The sequence below is a fragment of the Sminthopsis crassicaudata genome, chromosome 3 (assembly GCF_048593235.1).
Source record: "Sminthopsis crassicaudata isolate SCR6 chromosome 3, ASM4859323v1, whole genome shotgun sequence".
Taxonomy (NCBI): Eukaryota; Metazoa; Chordata; class Mammalia; order Dasyuromorphia; family Dasyuridae; genus Sminthopsis; species Sminthopsis crassicaudata.
Genome location: NC_133619.1, coordinates 268,412,236 through 268,432,079, shown reverse-complemented (window position 1 = coordinate 268,432,079; position 19,844 = coordinate 268,412,236). Strand labels below are relative to the sequence as shown.

General features: G+C 35.2%; 2 protein-coding genes across 2 annotated transcripts in view; one reads left to right on the top strand and one right to left on the bottom strand.

The window, feature by feature from the left end:
* Positions 1 to 3,811, top strand: part of MRAP (melanocortin 2 receptor accessory protein) — a 45,825-nt gene extending 42,014 nt beyond the window's left edge. The window contains exons 3-4 of the mRNA XM_074300781.1: positions 1,673 to 1,772; positions 2,327 to 3,811. Of these exons, the coding sequence (XP_074156882.1) occupies positions 1,673 to 1,772; positions 2,327 to 2,585 (359 nt within the window). The 3' untranslated portion in view covers positions 2,586 to 3,811. The remainder of the gene's footprint in view (positions 1 to 1,672; positions 1,773 to 2,326) is intronic.
* A 592-nt stretch (positions 3,812 to 4,403) lies between these two features.
* URB1 (URB1 ribosome biogenesis homolog) overlaps positions 4,404 to 19,844 on the bottom strand; it is a 99,123-nt gene continuing 83,682 nt past the window's right edge. The window contains exons 33-39 of the mRNA XM_074300780.1: positions 18,734 to 18,840; positions 17,150 to 17,293; positions 15,697 to 15,806; positions 12,468 to 12,665; positions 11,081 to 11,322; positions 9,199 to 9,807; positions 4,404 to 4,656 (exon numbers count right to left, since the gene is read on the bottom strand). Coding sequence (XP_074156881.1) covers positions 4,466 to 4,656; positions 9,199 to 9,807; positions 11,081 to 11,322; positions 12,468 to 12,665; positions 15,697 to 15,806; positions 17,150 to 17,293; positions 18,734 to 18,840 — 1,601 coding nt within the window. The 3' untranslated portion in view covers positions 4,404 to 4,465. The remainder of the gene's footprint in view (positions 4,657 to 9,198; positions 9,808 to 11,080; positions 11,323 to 12,467; positions 12,666 to 15,696; positions 15,807 to 17,149; positions 17,294 to 18,733; positions 18,841 to 19,844) is intronic.

Sequence of the window (19,844 nt, the reverse complement as noted above, 5' to 3'; positions counted from 1 at the left end):
TCTGTTTATACTTTAGCCAAAAGTAAGGTCTCCTAGTTGGGTGGGGTCCTGCTCAAGACTGAAGAGCATGTTCCCCCAAGTTTTAGGGCCATCCATTCATTAGTCATGACCATCAAAGACTGACTTTCTACAGAGGCTGAGCCCTAAATGAGGAAATAATAGCCTGGATCCTAATTAATAATGGGTTTTTCATAAATAGAAAATAATAATTTCTCCTAGCATTTAAAGCTCCTCACAACCTAGCTCTAAACTCTTTCTAGGCTGATCACATATTACTCCCTTCCTCCAGATCTAGGTCTTCTGTGCTCTAGCCAGACTAGTCTACTTGCTACTCCCTATAGAAAACATTCCATCTCCTAGCCTCTGCACAAATTATCTTCCAAGCCTGGATTGCTTATCTCTTGTAAAATCTGTATCTCAGAATCTGTCACTGCCTTCAAAGCTCTCCTCAAATGCTAACTTCTGAATCTCCAATTTCTCCAGTTTGTGTTGCCTATTCAAATTACTGGGTTCTTATTTGTGTATATCTGTGAACATGTCATATCAGTAGATTGTAAAATCCATGAGGGCAGGAACTTTCATTTTTGCATTTGTAACCAGATGCCTAGCATAATCCTGGCACATATTATGTACTTAATAAGTGCTTGTTGACTTGCATTTAATGTCAATTAAGGCCAAATTTGAATATATTCCATGATTCTCCTTTTTTTATGGGGGTAGGGACATTTGATCCACAAATGAAGAAAGATCTCATAGTATAGTAAAAAGAACCAAGTGTTGGAAATGATTTCTAATTCCAGTACTATCCACTTATGTGAATTGGGGAAGTCAAAACTTCTTGGGGTCTGATCTTTTTTCATCTATAAAATAATGGAAGGGGTGTATTAAATTGCCTTGAAGTTCTTTTTCAATCCTATAATTGCTATGATCTGCCAAATAGTCCTAAGCAAAAGTTATTTTTCTTAGATCTTCTCTGCTTTTTAAATCTTTTTATTGTTTTGTTTTGTTTTGGTGTGTGTGTGTGTGTGTGTGTGTGTGTGTGTGTGTGTGTGTGTGAATGTATGTATGTATGTATGTATTCCTTCCCTTCCCCTATTTAGTGAACCATCTCTTGTAACAAAGATTTTAAAAGGAACACAATCACAGAATTTTGAGAGTTGGCAATCATCTGATCCAAGTAATTCACAAAAGTAATCTCCATTATAAATATCAGACAAGTGATCATCCAGCCTGTGCTTAAAGACTGAAGTTTGAGGAGAGAAGGGAGTGGAGAGGGAACTTATCACTTCCCCCAGCAATCCACTTCATTTTTTAACACTTCAATTGTCATGAAGTTTTTCTTAACTTCAACCGTATTTATTTACTTCTGCAATTTTTACCCACAGTTTCTGGGTTTATCCCTAATTCTCTCCTCTAACACGATAGCTTTAGATACCTGAACATGTCCCACAATCTTCTCTTCTTCAATGAAGTTTCTTTAAAAGAGGAAAGCTGTCACCAGTTGGGTTGCCAGCTTGAAAGACAGACAAATTTTTATAATCTTATTTTTTTTGTTGTTGTTGGCAAAATTTTCTCTCTCACAGAGCATTATTTTAGCTATCTTTGGTTCAATTCCATTCCCTTTTGGACAGCATCAATCTAACACTGAAATGTCCTTTCTTCCTGCCAACAGATTCAATCGTCATTGCTTTTTGGGTTAGTCTTGCAGCTTTTGTGGTACTTCTCTTCCTAATTTTGCTCTACATGTCCTGGTCTGGCTCAGTTCCAACAAGGTAAGTCTGCCATGCTATGTAAGCTCAGGTATATAAATTAACACTAGTAAAGTCACAATCATCCTATGTGATAGTTGTCATGCTAGGTGAGGATGAAATTAACTTGGACATCAGTAATGTTTTTCAAAAACCTATTGTGCACACAAGACTTCTAGTAAATACTTTATCAGAGATGGGGGCACTCGGTAAGCTAAATTAGAGTCAGAAACTCAAAGACTAATTCTAATTCCAATAAAATTCTAAAATCTGATTCCTGTGTATGGACACTTATCCCCTTCACATCCACTTTGAAACCCCAAAGCCTACTTCAAAAGAAATTTTCAGTATGCTAGAATTCTGAAGCTCAGAGGTGACTGGGGAGTGGGACAGAAAGCCAAGGAATGGCACTTAGTAAGTCATTATTATCCTTAAATTCTTGGAGGTTGTCCCTTATGTTTTTCTTTCCCTCAGTTCCCCTTTCCTTATTTATAGTGGAAAAATAAAATATGAAAAACTGCCCTAATGATGATGTACTGCCTAGCCAATACCAATATCCTATTCTGACCTATCCACAGGAGTTCCCGTTCACACTGTAAATGTCCATGGAATTACATCTTCAACTTGGTCTTCTTCGTCCAAAAGGCCAGAAACTTTCAAAACAGCCTCACCAGCACCTCACAGCCTCAAGGCCAAATCAAAGAATTAGAAGATGGAAGCTCTAGCTATGAGCAGCCACAGGGTAATAACTATATCCTGGATTCTGTTCTAATCATTGCCCCTCAAAATACTCCTCCTTTACAAGAAAATGAACATTATAGAGGCTTGATGGTCTGAGCTGATAGTAAAATTGCCTTATTTTAAAAAACAAGCATGATATTCCCTTCAATCTAGACTGAAGACTGAAGGGTGGAAGAAAAGCAGTAACTTCAGCAAAAAGAACAGTATGAATCAACCAAACTAATCATACACTTGGTGGCTTAAAAAAAACCAAAAACCAAAAAATTTTAAATCATTTAGGTACAACAATAGGTCTAGCCAGGTCAATTAGGAAAATTAGAACATGTTATTACCAACCCAGTTCTCCAATTAATAAATGGTCAAAGGATATGAACAGACAATTTTCAGATGATAAAATTGAAACTATATCCACTCATATGAGTGTTCCAAATCGCTACTGATCGAGAAATGCAAATTAAGACAACTCTGAGATACCACTATACATACACCTGTCAGATTGGCTAAGATGACAGGAAAAGATAATGATGAATTCTGGAGGGGATGTGGAAAAACTGGGACACTGATGCATTGTTGATGAAGTTGTGAAAGAATCCAGCCATTCTGGAGAGCAATTTGGAACTATGCCCAGAAAGTTATCAAACTGTGCATACCCTTTGATCTACTACTGGGCTTATATCCCAAAGAAATACTAAAGAAGGGAAAGGGACCTGTGTGTGCCAAAATGTGTGTGGCAGCCCTTTTTATAGTGGCTAGAAATTGGAAAATGAACGGATGCCCATCAATTGGAGAATGGTTGGGTAAATTATGGTATATGAATGTAATGGAATATTATTGTTCTGTAAGAAATGACCAGCAGGATGATTTCAGAAAGGTCTGGAGAGACTTACATGAACTGATGTTGAGTGAAATGAGCAGAACCAGGAAATCATTATACACTTCAACAACAATACTGTATGAGGATGGATTCTGATGGAAGTGGGTCTTTTCGACAATGAGAAAATCTAATTCAATTCCAATTGATCAATGATGAATCAGCTACACCCAGAGAAGGAACACTGGGAAATGAATGTGGACTACTTGCATTTTTGTTTTTCTTCCCAGGTTATTTTTACTTTCTGAATCTGATTTTTCTTGTGCAACAAGAGTATACGGATCTGCACACATATATTCTATCTAAGATATACTTTAACATATTTAACATGTATAAGACTGCCTGCCATCTAGAGGTGGGGGTAGAGGGAGGGAAGGGAAAAGTCGGAACAGAAGTGAGTGCAAGGGACAATGCTATAAAAAGTTACCTATGCATATGTTCTGTCAATAAAAAGCTATAATTAAAAAAAAAAAAGTTACTACAATTTTACAAATAAAGAATGCTGCTGATTTTATGTAGGATACTCAAGTAGGTTAGTTGATGTTTGTGTATCTGTTATAGGAGGATAGCTCTATAATGAAAATTTAAAATTCAATTCATGAGATTCACTAGGTTGTTATGTGCAGAATGTTAAGAATTTTATCTAGATGAAAAGAAAGACTCCTCTTATGGAAGAGGAAAAAGGAGTACAAACTGAACTGGTTTTCTCTTTCCCCTACTTTGACCTTTATTGATATTATACCTACATAATATGTACTCAGGCTCTTTTTCATTCTTTCTGTCATCTGTCATTCAGCCCCCTTTTCTCCACTTTTCTGTACCTACTTCAATACCACAAAGTGGAGTCAGGCTCTGCCTACCTGAAGAAAACAAACAAATAAACAAACAAAAAAACCCCCATTTTATGGAAATGAGAGACTATCTAATGATAATATTAAAAACATCATGAGAAATGATAGTGCTTAATAAAAAATTGTTCTTAATAATCCTTTCTGGAATTCCATCATCTCTACAATCTTTATCTTAAAATTAGGCTTCATTAGTTAAAATCAGACACAATAAAACTTTATTAGTACACACTATGCTATACACAAAATTAATAGTCTCAGGTGGCAACAGTGATATTCTCGCACAGTGCGACTATTGCTTCTTCTTGGTCCCGAGCCTTCTCTTCATCCCCACTGAACAACTCTGTGGCATCACAGATCATTCGGATGTGAGTCAGGAAGGTATTCACTGGCTTTGTCCCTGGCCAGATATCTTTAATATAAAGAGATACCAGGAACACTGCAGCAGCTGAAAAATGAAAGATTACATAGTCATCAGAATACGAAAATCATTCAGACTGAAAACAATTCAGTGACTCAAAGGCATTACCTCAATTTCAAAACATGTTTATGTGCACCTGGAAGCATTTTAACAAATACTACTTGATAATATAGATGATTAAAAATTGATCATGCTCATGCCTAACTTTGGCTTTGATGTAAATCAAAATGACACTTCCTCATACTTAGAATAATTGTGGGTGGGTTGATAATTTGAATCTCCTTGGTTTTAACAACTAATGTTAAAAATAAATATCAGATACACTGGGATTTCCATCTCCACAACACCTTCATATCTACCCTCTATTTTTCATTACCATATTCACCATCTTATGACAGGCTCTTTATGGCTACCCAAGTGGACTATTGAAGTAGCTTTCTAACATGTTTTGCCTCTCTCCTTGCTTCAGCCCATATTTTATACTACTGCCAGAATGGTTTTTCTTATACACATTCAGTGTATATTACTTGTGACAATCAACAATTTTGAGAGGGTTTCATTTAGTCACAGTAATGGTGACACATGCTTGCGTCTACTGACAAAAAGCTGCCTGGATTGAACTGGTTTCCCACCTTTATTTCTTTCTGGCTGAGACACATTTTAGGACACGTGCATGATTAGTGCTCTCTTTTGCTGACTTTTTTTATTCTGTGGTTTTTAAGGATGGATATTTGTAACTCCAAGAACTTTTGAAAGAGTATGTTTCAATAACTATTAGAGACATTCCAATGGCTGTTGGCACAGGGAAGTCAAAAGTTCCAAGAATCATTCAAATCAACAATGCTTAAAAAAAAAAAAAAAAAAGGATCAGTTGTGCTAAAGCATAAAGAAAAGGACTATACAAAACAGAAAACTTTGAAAACTAGCAAACTAATACTACCAAAACCCCCTCTAATTCTCAGAAGACAAGCAAAGCTATTCAGAGGGAACTAGTAGCTGGAAGGCTGCTTAGTGATTCCTGGTATTGGGCTTCCTGAAGTTGGAAAATAAAGGGGGAAATTTTTTTTTTGCTGTTCCTTAAAAAATGTACACTTACACACAGTCATAAAAGTGTGGTTTCATATTAAAATTTTTAAAATATATTAAAATTTTTTAACTCAATGTGAAGTTGTATAAAACAAGTGCTTGCCACCAAGGGACATTATAAAAACATTTCAAATATGTAAAATGTAAGCTGTTTGTAGAAGTCAATAAATTTAATTTTTACCTTTGTCACTTGTTCATTTGCACACCAATGTGGTTATATTTCTACTTAAATCAATTCCTTTGCTAGAAAAAGGGTGGATAGTCTAAAGTGGGACCCACATATGGCCATAAATATAGATGGCTCTTTTCTCCTTCGGATCTCCTAGATACACATATTTCTCAAGGTTATTTGTATTTTAGTTCATTGTATGTTTATAATATCTCCTTATTGGACTGAAACTATGGAGGGAGAGACTGTCTTATCTGTATCTTTCCTCCTCTTCTCCATATACCTGGCCTCCTCATTTACTTCCTGTAGCAAATCCTTTATTACATTTAGGATAAAACAGAAAATTCTATTGGGTTTTAAAAGTCCTTCACAAGCTAGTGCTGCTTCTGTCTTATCCTTCTCCATGGCCTTCTCAAACAAGATACTTCTATTTTCTGAGTTTGGATACTGTCACTGGCCTAGAATTCTCTATTCCTTTATCACATTGTTCTGGGTTTCTTTAAGTCCCAGATAAAATCCCATCTTTTACAGGAAACCTTTCTCAATCTTCCTAATGCTAATCATCTCCAGAATATCATACACAACCAAATATGCATGTCTATCTATATCTATCTATCTATCTATCTATCTATCTATCTATCTATATGTATATCTTGTTTGTACACAATTGTTTGCGCATTATTTCCTCCATTAAATTGTGAACTCCTTGATAACAGGCCTTTGCATCCCTAGCACTTAGCACAGTACACACTTAATATTTGTTGACATAACTTTCCTGAGCCTCAGTTTCCTGATTTATAAAACAAGGAATTTGGAGAAGCTTCTCAGGTCCCTTCCAGCTCTAGCTTGATGACCACTTATTTGCTTCCTCAAATACCTTGACCTCCCAATTCCCCAAGTTCCATGACTTAGATTTTTTTTTTTTTACCCTAACCGTGGTACACTAAGGAATGGTCACACCATAGATTTCATTACTATCCAAGGTACTCCAATTACATGATCAAAACTCTGGCATTCCTTTTCATTTCATCTCTCTATATGTTTTTCACTTACTCTTTTTCCTCATGATGACTTCCAATTCCTCTACCTTGTAGATCTCTCTCATAACATTACTCCTATCTTGACTTCATTACTCCAACTCTACAGTTCTCTGAAAGTTCTTGTCCTTCCTATTGCTGCTAATGTCTTTCCAAATTCCTGCTTATTATTCCTATCTTCCACCCATTCTAATCCTACTCAGGTGTTGAGAGTGATACTAGAAATAAACCAACACAGATGACGAGGTCCATTAGGAATTCTTTTATCTAAACAAACTCTCCTCAAATTTCCCATGTTTTCCTTGACCCAACTCTCTTAGGACTTGTGATTCATATTTTATTGAAAAAAGAGCTTAATCCTGAGTTTCCTTTTCTCCCCTTTACTTCATTTCATAACCTCTTGACATCATTCTTTCTTTACTTCTTTATTCTAATCTCTAATATCGAAGCCAACACTTCTACTTGTGTCCCTTATCCCATTCCCTGTTTTCTACAGCAGATTGCCCCCTCAATCACCACCTTTTTCTAACTAACCTTTCATTTCTCCCTTTGTTTTGACCTGCTGCCTGCAAACATTCCCAATTCTCCTTCATCCTTAAAAACAATTTCTATATCCTATCATCCCCCCCTTCAAGTTATGATCTTGCATATCTTTTTCATTTCTCAGACAACCTCCTCTAAAAAGTATTTACACTTTACTTTTACTTCTCTTCTCATTCACTCCTTTCATCTTCTATCCTCAAGTGAAACTGCCCTTTCTAAAGTTATTGATGATTACTCATTGAACTGCCAAATCTAATCATTTTTTCCTTAGTCTTTATCCTCCTTAATTTCTGCAACATTTAACAATGTTGATGAACCAACTCTCCCCTCTGTTTTCTGGGGTTGTGTGTTTGTTTTTTAAATTCACTGCCTTCTCCTAGTTTTGCTCCTGCCTGTCTAAAGGCTTCTTTTCAGTTTTCCTTTGCTAGTTCATCATCCACATCAACTACTAGGATATATTCCAAGGCTCAATTTAGGTTCTTTTCTTTCTATACTCTCAATGTGATTTAGTCAGAGTTAGATTATCAGCTCTAAAGAAATAGTTCCCAGAACTATCTAGCCCCAGTCTCTCTTAAGCTCTAGTCCCAAATCACCGATCACATTTAAAAGTGGATGTTTTCCAGCCTCCTAAATACAACATGTCTAAAACAAAATTCATTATTTTCCCTCAAACCTCCTCATTTCTTGAACTTCTCTATTTCTTTATTTCAAAAATATCATTGTTATTCCCATCAAGGTTTACTAGTACCTTATGCTCAGCTTTGCTCCCCAATCAGTAACTAAATCTTGCCATTTCTGCTCTTCTAACAACTTGCATGTTTCTTCTCTCCTACTTATCTCCACTAACACAATCACCACTTTAATTTGGGCCTTCATTACCTCTTATGGCAATGCTTTTTAATTGGTGTCTCTTCCCATTCTCATGGATCCTTCACAAAGTGGCCAAACTGATTTTCCTTAAGCAATAATTAGACCACATCACTCCCTTACTCAATTAACTTTAGTGGTTCCCTATTGCCTTGAAGACAAAGCATAAGCTCTGGCCCTGCTTTTAAAGCCCTTTACAACTTGTTTCCTTTCCTGTCTTATTATATATTATTTCCTTCTTGTATTCTGTTCAAACTCACTTTCTTGCTATTCCTCATACATAGCACCCCAACTCACTCAGCACAACCTGTGCTCATAGCTTCTTCTCGCCACCTCTGCTCAGGCTCCACCTTCTACAAGAAGTCTTTGCTGGTAACTCCAAGTAATATGGTGCCCTTCCTCCCTAAACTGTTTTGTATTTAGGTGGCACAATTAATGCAGCAGTGGGCCTGGAATCAGGAAGGTCCAAGTTCAAATCTAGCCTGACATTAGCTATATGATTAGATATGTAGCTATATATAGTGACTTAGCCTCTGTCTGCTCCAATTTCCTTAACTGTAAATAAATAGGGAAAATTAAAGGATAATAACAGCATCTACTTCTCAGGGCTCTTGTGGAGCTCAATAAGATGACTGTAAAACACTTAACCCAATGGCCGGCACCTTGTAGGCATTTCATAAACACTTCTTCCTTCCTATTTGTTTTGTACATGCATCATGTCTATGTTGTCTTCCTCAGTAGAGTGTTAGTTCCCTAAAGCAGTAACTTTTGTTTTTGTCTTTGTACACCCAGAACTTTGTACAATGCCTAGCACACAGCAAGTGCTTACTAAATGCTTGTTTGCTGATCAAAATGAAAGTATATTACCTTGTTTTGTTTTGTCTTCTTCATCTGTAGAAGAAAGAGCGATTGTTTCTACCACTTCATGAAAAGAGTTCTCTATTGGTCCCTGGGATGTCATTAAGTGAAGCATGACTATATTGAAGAGACAGAAGATGCTCTGAGAGGCTGCTTTCAGTTCTCTGGCATGGGAAAGCTGGCTGTACAGCTTAAAGATGCTATTTCTCCACGTAACATCTCTGACAAGTTCTGTGACAACCACAGGATGAAGCAAAATGCTGCTTTTAAACCACCTGAGGACCTCTGGAACTCCTTGGACATCCAGCGCTGGGTCCATGAGGGAGCCGATCTCCCATCGGGCCACCAGGACAGCGGTGGCCTCAACCAGATCCACAGCTTCTCTCTCTGGGCCAAGAGCTAAGCAGACTTGCTCTTGCTTTGGCTCTGTCTCTACCACAGCAAAGGTGGGGTCCCAGTGGGTCAGTATGGATCTCAGGAGACCTCGGCATTTCATCAGGTTGGAAGCCTTTAAGTCTGGATCGATTGTTTCCTCTGGATCCACCTCCATCTTTTTTTTGTTACGCTGAGCTTTAGATCGAGCTGGTGCAGGGGGTTTGTTCCTATCTTTAATAATTTCTGTCACACACACACATACACACAATACCATAAGTAATATGAATGACTCCCAGTACTCACTATTAGACATATTTATTGAGCACCTGAAGAACGTAAGAAGCAAGACACGATCCCTACTTTTATGGAGCTTACTTAGAGTCCCCATGAAGGAGACAAATAAATATCAAAGTAGTCAAGAAAGGTTATTTAAGTTCATTAAAGAGTTACATAATGCTCTGGGAATTCAGACAGATTATTACATGTGGCAAGGAGACAGGGTAAGAGCAGAACTATGGGTGAGGTGGTATTTGAGATGGGCCACAGAAGAATGGGTAGTTTTTGAAAGTAAAAGTTTGGGAGAAAGGGGTGGGGGGAAAAGGAGCTTTTTCAGGGCAAGGAACAGAACAATCCAAGGGAAGATGGCAGAAAAACTCAGGTTGGTGTAGTAAATAGTCTAAAGTGCAGCATATATGAAGAACGAATTGTAGGAAGATATACAAAAATAACTACGTTGATGGAGTGGTAACTTTCTAATACTCTAAAAACAACATAGGTTTGTTTAACCTATTTCCCCTCTGGCTCTAGGGGCAATGAAATAAATTGAAAGAGTGGAATGAAAGAGTTAGAGGACTTAGATTTAAATTTTAGTCTGTCACTGTCTAGTTAATGTGATCTCAGGCAAATCACTTCCCTCTGGGCATCAGTTTCCCAATCCGTACTAGAAGTTTGGATTATATGAGCTCTAGGGTTCTATTTCGCTTTAAATGAATGAACCTAAATGAAAAGATATGAAAAGGTATACATGCAGGGCTTTGTGTACAAACTGTTCTTTCTGGTACAAAGAATGATCCTAAATGAAAAATCATGAAAGGTATACATGCAAGGCTTTGAGTATAACCTATTCCTTCTCATCCAAAGTTTTTAAGGTATCTATTGTTAAGTTCAAAATATTTTTTTTAATTCAAAAAATTAAAAAAGTTTATATAAAAGATAAAACAAAAAAGATGAAGTATAGGAAAGAATCCTCCTAGCTATGGAATTCTCCTCCCATGCTAAATGAAACTGAGATACCTTAAGAATTGCCCCTTGAATAAGAAGACCTCAGTCTAGGAGATTTTAGGTAATAGAGGATATAGCAAAAAAGCTGAAAGGGAAGAGTAAAAGAGACTTTTACTTAGGGGGCAGTCCTATAATTTGAAACTTTCCTGCTACCTGCTCTTCAGGATCTAGAAGATATATATAGTTTGGATGAAATAACACTGTAACATAAACAGACATCAACTTTAAAACTTACTCATTAATTCCTTGACTTGGTATTTTTCAATCACTGTTTTCAAGTCTTCTTGGAGTTTAACATCTCCCATAATTATGCTCCACTTATGTAAGAGCATGAGAATATCCTTGGTAGAAAATACATTTTCATTCACAGTCAATCGGTCCATATCCTTAAAGGCTTCTAAAACAGTTTCTCGGTACCTCAGCACAGAGCTCAAAGTACTAAAATAGTGAGTGATCTGGATAGGGTCCAAGGTGGGCCTATTTAAGGATCAAAAAATGACAGACACTTATTCAAAAGATTCTTTTCTCTAGGTTTAGTTTCTAGTGGTACAAAACAGATGTAAGCTCTGTCAAGAAATCTTGACAGATTTGGCAGAAAAAATCTTGTAGGCCAAGACTCTTGCAGCTTAAATAGATTTCTGTCCAAAGAGCATTAGTTGTCTTTTGCCGCCATGAGCTATGGAACTGAATAATGATGTAAACTTAATTTCTAAGTAAAAAATGTTCCATAGGGATCCCTCCAATACTGTACTCTATCTTTCTTTCTGAGAAACCACTAAAGTGTCCTCTAAACTTTTTCAGTTATTATCAAACATGGCAGAAAATAGACAGGGTTCTATTGATCATGGATAAACATAGCCTTCTGAACTCTCCATGTAAACTCAAATATCCATGTAACACAACAAGTTTTGTTTTTAAAAATAAAAGATCCAAATATTTACATAAGTGACTAAGTCAATTCCTCTGGTCAATATGCTTTTCCCAGTCTTTACTTACCCTAAATAAAGATGGCTACTTAGCAACTTAAATTATGAACCCATATACAAAAAATTCAAATTCTGTTCCTAATTTTTTCAAGAGATCTATCAAGGTATTGTGATCAATTTGTTATTTTGATTTGTGTTACTTAGTTAAATCACAAATTCTAGGTCTTAAATTCTTTTGTCAACAAAAACAGTTATTGAATGATAATGTTTTTCATCTCATCTTATGAGTGTTTAGTGAGGATGAACTATTTGAAACAAAACAAAAGCATAAGTACTAAAAATACAGATGGATTTGAAGTTTTAAGCAAAATCATACATGATTAATCCCTAACTGGTTATTAAGGGATAAGAATAAAGCTTATGATAACATCCTTAACTTTATTAGGCTGAAATTCTGGCAGACAAGTCTGCCCATTTACAAAATATTTCTTAGCATCCCTGGCACACTAAACTGGATGGATCATTAGTTTGCCCTAATACATTTTAAAATAAGTACTTTTAAAGTTTTTACAAATCCAGTAAAAACTACATAAAGGAAGAAATAAAGGCAGGGATTTAAGTCTTCCTGAGGTCATATGGTGAGCCAACATGTTCATGAATAGGATATCCCCAACCACATAGAATCAGAGCACTTACCGAAGATATTTCGCCAACACAACCAAAACATAGAGAAATTCATTGACAAATTGTAGAGGAAGCAGCTTTGGTGACTGTGTAGCCACAAGCTCACAGGAATGGTCTTCCTGTATTTCCATTCTTTTGTTCCCCAAGTTGGATATCCAGAGAGTATGCAGCAAGCATATAATGTTGGATAGCATCTGGTTTTCCAAAAACCTACAACCAAAGACACCCAACTCTCAGCACTTTTTTCAAGATTGCTGCCTTCCAACTAAATCGGTCAGCTAAAATAGACTAAAAAACAAAACAAAACAAAAAAAAACACCAAAGAAAAATGATGCTATTTTCTACTATTTTCTAAAAGTGGGAAATGAAGTAGGTTAATTTTATATTGTCCAGAAATCTAAAAACATCAACCAGGATGATTTATAAAGTATCAAAGTAGACTTAGGACCTTAGATTTAAGATTACATATTTCTTCTTTTTTTTTTTTTTAATGATATAAAATACATTTAAAATCTCTGAGAAAGTCTATATAAAGATTCTGTTACTGCCAAATATATGAAAAGTTTGTTTCTTATTTCTCACACAAGGTCTCTCTTCAGACTTTATCTTAATTAAAAGCTGAAAGTGAAGAAAGCACCATATGTGAGTAAATATAACAAATCAACTCTAAACCATTTAGTATTAATATTTTGTATTTAAAAATAAGAAACTCATCTAACAAGCATAGAAAACAAATTTACACCTTGGCCTCCACCCCGACAGCATTATAGATCTTTGGATTTATCCAATACTGGAGATGCTAGAGTCATTTGCTTCTTTCACTATGATGCATACTTAATTTGTAGTATTGATGGGCCTATTAATTAATTTATTTAGTTATGTTTTGTTCTTTTAATAACATCAAGAATATGATTTTAAATTAAGTTTTAAATTAACTTTGTAAAATACATATACTGAATGTGAAATGTTTCTTACCAAAGAAAAACTTTGGAAAATATTAATCAATATTATCTTGGAATGTTTCATTAGATACACATGAAGTTGAATACCTGATCAATATGATACATAAGTTATAGAAAAGATAGCTTCTGTTTTATTAAAGTGATTATGTCCTGAATAAATTCTCACTTTTCAGTTTCAATTATGCTAAAGATAAATGTAACATCTTTCCTGACAATTTTCTTAACTTGTAAAGCAGTCCCTTATACTTCTGCAGTTTATAATACATATGCTGCTTATTATAAAAATATCAATAATACCACCTTATATTTGTGTAGGAGTTTTCAAAACACTTTCACAGACATTTTAGAACTGTCCACCACCAATATATTTGCATGATGTTTTGAATATCCCTGTTTCCCCTTCTGAACAGGTAGTACAATACAATGGAAAGTAGAGGAGAAGACCTCTGTTCAAATAGCAGCTTTGCCATTTACTACATGCGTGATTCTGGACAAGTCCCCTTGGATCTCAAATTTCTCACCTATTAAAAAAAAAGAGGGTGGAACTAGATGGATGCTGAGCTCTAAATCTAAAATTCTATATTTTTCTACTTCTTAAATAGTCAGGAACCCAGCAGCGCAACAGACTCTTTCTAGTTCCACTCTTGCATAGGGGAAAATAAATACTTCCAGGGTATAATTCAGAGTTAATGCATAGACATATGCTTTTAAAAAACTATTCTAGTTTTTGACGATTATACACCTCTTATTTTTCAGTCAGAAACTGAGACCCAGAGAAGCTAAAAAGAATTTTAAGTTTATTTAAACACAGTATGTTTCCTAGTATAGGATTGGTAAATGATGCTATTTTTTAATCAGGAAAAAATAATATTGCTAACCAAGGAGTATTTCATAAAATCTAAAATAGGTCATTTAATATCTTGAAAAGTTTGTTACACTATTCATCTATCTTTCTGAGTTCTTGGACTACCAGAATTATTCTTCTCTTTTTTGTAATACCAAACAAACTTAAGTGTACATTAAAGATGACATATCCTTTTGTGTAGTTCACAAAATGGGTAATGTCAATTTCTTATTGCTGACAAATTGTATGTGAAATTTTATTAATCTCCTTCCAAAAAGACAAAGTTGAGGTGCTTTTTTCTGCTACAAAAGACTGAATGATCAGCTGACAGAATACCCACATCAATGAGATAACAGATCTACTGAAGTAAAAGAAGTTTACTTGGACATGAGCTTCAGAGACCACTTAGTCCAATCTTCTTATGTTACAAATGAGTTGATTCTCTCAAAAATGCTGATAATTTCTGTGGATTAATTTTATACCTTGTAATTTTGCTAAAGTTATTGTTTCATTCAAACTTTTAATTGATTCTCTAGGCTTCCCTAAGAATTACATCATTTGCAAAAAATGATGGTTTGATTTTTCTTTATTTTTGCTTCTTCAATTTTTTTCTTGTTATTGTCTTATTGCTATCATTGCCCTTTGAGGACAAAAAAGATGAGGACCATCTTTTTGTCAGCCCTGATTTTATAGAAAAGAGCTCTGGTTTATCTATATCACATATAATGCTGACTCATGGTTTTAAATATATTTTATTTAAAATATTTGCATTAATATGCATTAGGGACATTGGTTTATAGTTTTCTTTCTTTTTTTTTTCCTCCCTTTGATTTTGTCTAACACTGGGATAAAGACAGCTGGGTGGTGCTGTCAACATAGTGCTGGCTCTGAAGTCAGGAAGACATGAACTCAAATTCAGCCTCGGATACTTACTAAGTCACTTATGTTGTTCTAAATCCAAACTTAATATTTTCTGGTAACATAAAAGCTGCCATTAAAGAACTATTATTTTGAAATTTAAAATTGGTGAATTATCTTTCAGAACAGGACTAATCCACTGCATACATAAAGGAAATTAAAGGATCTGTTATGAAGCTGATGAGTCAAGGCTTGAGACATTACATGGGCATAAGCAAGAAACACAAATAACATTTTAAAAGTCAGGAAGACATCATTTCAGTAATATTAAGTGATGCTATGAATTCAATGGAACATTTCAATGACTTCATTCATTCATTTATCTTTGTGTGACTGGCTGATTTACCAATAGGAAAAGATACCACATAGGGGATTTCTGGGGGGAATGGCTGGACTCAGTCTCCAAGGGCCACTCTGAGAATTTGTGAAAATTCTACCCCACACTAATATAAGTAGATGAGTTACAGTGTTTTCTCCCAATATGGACAAATACATAGAAAAGAGAATAATCACTCACTTTTTCCCAAGGATATGCAAAATCCAAGTTAAAAGACTATGTTCCTGCACAATTTCAAAGGCGGCTTTGGTAATCTGGGCAGCACTTTGTAAGATTTCTATTATCCAGTTCTGAAGACAAAACAAACAAAAAGTAAATCCTCAATATAGAAAAATCATTTATCATTTAACCAAATGATAAACTTTTAAAAAGTGTGCTATAGTTTCTGGATGTTTTTGGAAAACAAAGTATCTATAATGAAGAATATCATAGTATCATTAAATTTTCACTTTAATCACTGAATCTGTTATATATTGATACATTGATACAACTTATATTGATACATTCTAGTTCAATCCAATCCAACAAGCATTTGTTACATTCCTACTATGTGCCTTGCACTATATGGAAGATGGAAAGACAAAATAACAAACAGTACCCTATCCGGAATTAGCACATAGGTAATAGCTTGTAAAATGCAAAACTCAACAAAATCAGGCCATGGATTATGAATTTAGTATTATGTTTCTAGCTCTGCTACCAAGTTAACTAGGAGAATTCATTTTTCTTTCTCTATACCTCAGTTTCTTAACCTGTACAGATTATTTAAGAGGTACAGAATCCCTAGATATTTGTGAGCTAAGGAGCACAGATATAAAAATCTTAGTGAGTTGAATTTGAATAAAAATATTCTGTTCCTTCGGACTTGTGTTAACTGCTCCTTTAGCTTCTACTCACCAAATCTAGTATCACTTTAGAAACCAAAAGTCATATTTCAGGATATTTATAAATTTAAGCTAGAAGTAAAGAGGCACTAGAGAGTACAAGAGTTTTGTCACTTTTATTTCTTCCAATAGTCTGTTGATTATTCAATCTGGATTGAATTCCAAGGAGGAAAAGATGAATGAATACATTCTCCTGATCCCTGAATCACTCTATCCAAGTCAGTGTGGCATTCTGGGAGCACAGACTTTTAGGCTCTCAGTGGGTATCATACAAGTTTCAAAAGCTAATGTAGAACTAAGTGGCTTGAGAGTTCCTGAAGCAAGAAGCTTAATTATCAACTTAGATGGCAAAACTTATGTTTTCATTAGTCTCAAAAAGAATAAAGATGACTAAATATGTCTCTCCTCTTGGGCAAATAAAAGGCCCTTTATTAACAGAGGGGTAACAGCATAAAGGGGCAGCAGTACAAAATGTTTTAGAGAATATGTTTTTAGAAATGGGCAAAAGGCAAATATTAAACACAAACTGCACTAAGTCTGTTCAAGAACTCAACTGTAATTAGGAAGGCTGTGTAATAAGGAAGGCATTATAAATAGTATCTTATTTTCCTCACACTAAAAACTAAGTGAAAGGTCATAGTAGTAAACCAGGAAAGTATTCACATCCAGGTCAGGATTAGAATGTACAGTTCTAGCTTTCAGATGACATACTGTTCTTTATTAAATAAGCTTTTGGAAGTACATCTTACCTGCATTGTTTCATCACATAATGGGCTGTTGAAGAAGGACAGGATGATATGGAAAATTCTCTGAGAGGAATACAAATCATAGCAGTGTGTGTCTCGAATTCCTTGTCTCAAAAGTTCAAATATCCACTCCTGTTCTATTTTATACTATAATTCAAGCAAAAAAGGTCTATGTTATTTACAGCAAAATTTTTATTAATTAGAGTTTTAGAATATTTTAAAGAATTTTTTGGATGCTTTTTATCCTATCTCCAAAACACCAAAATTGAATCCTCACTGGTAAAAAAAAAATTAAACAAAAAAACAACAACCTGTAAAGCAAAAATAACTGCAAGTGACATCTGACAATGGAAATAACACTCTGTCTGCCCTGGTGGTCCCCAGTCTCTCTGGGGAGAATAGATGGCTATGCTGCATTATCTTTTTTCTGAGATGTTCCTGGCAATTCCTGTACTCATAGGTCTGCTTCCTCATAGTTATCTTTTTTATTTATAATAACGTGTGACTCAAAGAAATATAGAACAGGAGATAGAGAGTTGACTTCAGAGTCAAAACAATTTGGATTCCAGTCTCCCTTCTGATACATCCTAGCTAAGTCATTTAATGTGTCAGGGACACTCAGGAATTATGCAAATAGGTGCCAAGCTGTGCAAATTGTTCTTTTGTCAAAGTATACTATTTCCAAGAAGTGACTAGTACTATGCCACAGCCCTCAATAATTAAACTATTTCTGATTTTAGGCATTTTCTTTCAGTGACACAGTGGCTAGAGAGCCAACTACAAAATCAGGAAGACTTAGCCATTTTACATTTTAATTATACTGGTCAACTTTCTAAACCCATTTAAATTATAGAACAATTGCTGATAAACTTTGGAAAAGGAAATTTCCTCATTGGGAGTTTTCCTATACCCTTATCTTTAATGCAAATGAATTAGGATTTGTGAACCTAGTGATAGGTGCTAGGATTACAAAGGCAAAATGAAAAACAGTAGTCCTTCTATATCTCACTTTAGAGTCCATTCCTTCAGATCAAAACAAAGGACCAAGTCAAAACTTGACTAAAAGCTTACATTATGTTTAACTCAGGAATTTTCATCAGATTTCTGGTGAAAATTTAAACTTTAGAACAATATTAAAAAAAATTCAGGCCTTCAGAATTAAAGAGGTCTCATGGCCTTTTGTTCCTACTTTAAAACCCAAAAGAGAAACAAAATTCCAGGAAATCAAAGTACTGGTAGATCTAAACATCTTTTAACTCTTACACGTCAATGACTAGAGGCCCAAGATAGTCCAGAACCATTTAATATCCCCATTGTTGTTCAGTTGTATCCCAATCTCTGTGACTTGTGAACTATACCACCCACAGAGTTTTCTTGCAGATATTGGAGTGGTTTGCTATTTCCTTCTCCAATGGTTTAAGGCCAACAGAGATTGCCCAGGCTCCCACAACAATTACATGTCTGAGGCCAGATTTGAATTCAGGTCTTCCTGACTCCAGGCCTTCCTGATTCTATCCACTGAGACACCTAATTGACATTGGTATCCCCATAGTAGGTGCTTAAATAACATTTGTTGAAATGAATTACCTCTGAGTCAGAGCTGTAGAAAAAGTTATAGAATCCCGGTACTTTGTTCAAGTATAAGTCCTGATGTGACAAAAGGAATTTGTTTATCTTCATGTACATATGCTCCTCTGGAAAGAGATTCAAGCAGTTATTTAAAATTTTAAATCTCAACAGTCACACATGACAAAGGTTTCTTCTTTTCGGCCATAGTTAGGAAATGGGATTTTTAAAATAACATAATATAGTTAATTATATTTCAAAGAATTAGGTTGCAACAGAACACATTTAATGATGAACAGAACTTAATATAATTAATGTAATCCTCCTCTGTCAATACAAATATTTAAGGGCATAAGGGTGTCTCTGTAAATTAAGATTTCTTAAGTTTTCCTAGTGTTTTTCATAGTTTACAAAGAGCTTAATAAATTATCTTCTTTTCTCCTGAGTTCAGAAATATTGCATAAAGATTTTCAGTTAATAAAGTGCCAAACGGAAGACAACTTAAGTTTACATTCTTAACAGACTCAATCATGAATCTCAAACCTGATCCTTCACTATTACCAGCAAAAAGATTCATAGCTGATGAAAGATGAAGGTGACTCACACCATGCGTTATCAGAAACATCATTTTAGCTTTTGTTGCACTAATTTCTCACCAAAAGCATAAATGTATTTGCTTTATAATGCTATAAAGTTTGCAAATAATAGTAATAACACCTCATACTTGATCATGAAGCACATAATGTAGAATTTGAATATAAGTTTTTTGGTTGGTTTCCAATGCTTAATCATCTCTGCCATGCTGCTGCAATTTTACATTATGACTCTCTTCTCCCCCCAAGCTCCCACAGCTTCTACATTCCTCCCCTCTAGACTTCTCTGCTCACTCTGCAACAGACTTGCCCCCCTACCCCAGCAGGAAGCCTTTTCTTTATAATCATCTCTCCCCAACACAGACATTAAGACTACTTCTTGAGAGGAGGAACTATTTTGTTTCCATAAAATGTATATTCTGAGCATTTGATGCAGTGCTAAGTGTCTAATAATTGTTCTCTCTGTCCTTCTCTCCTTCTAGAAGTTCTAGGATGGGTTTAACTCTAAATAAATGCCCTAAGCAAATGAAACAGTGTAC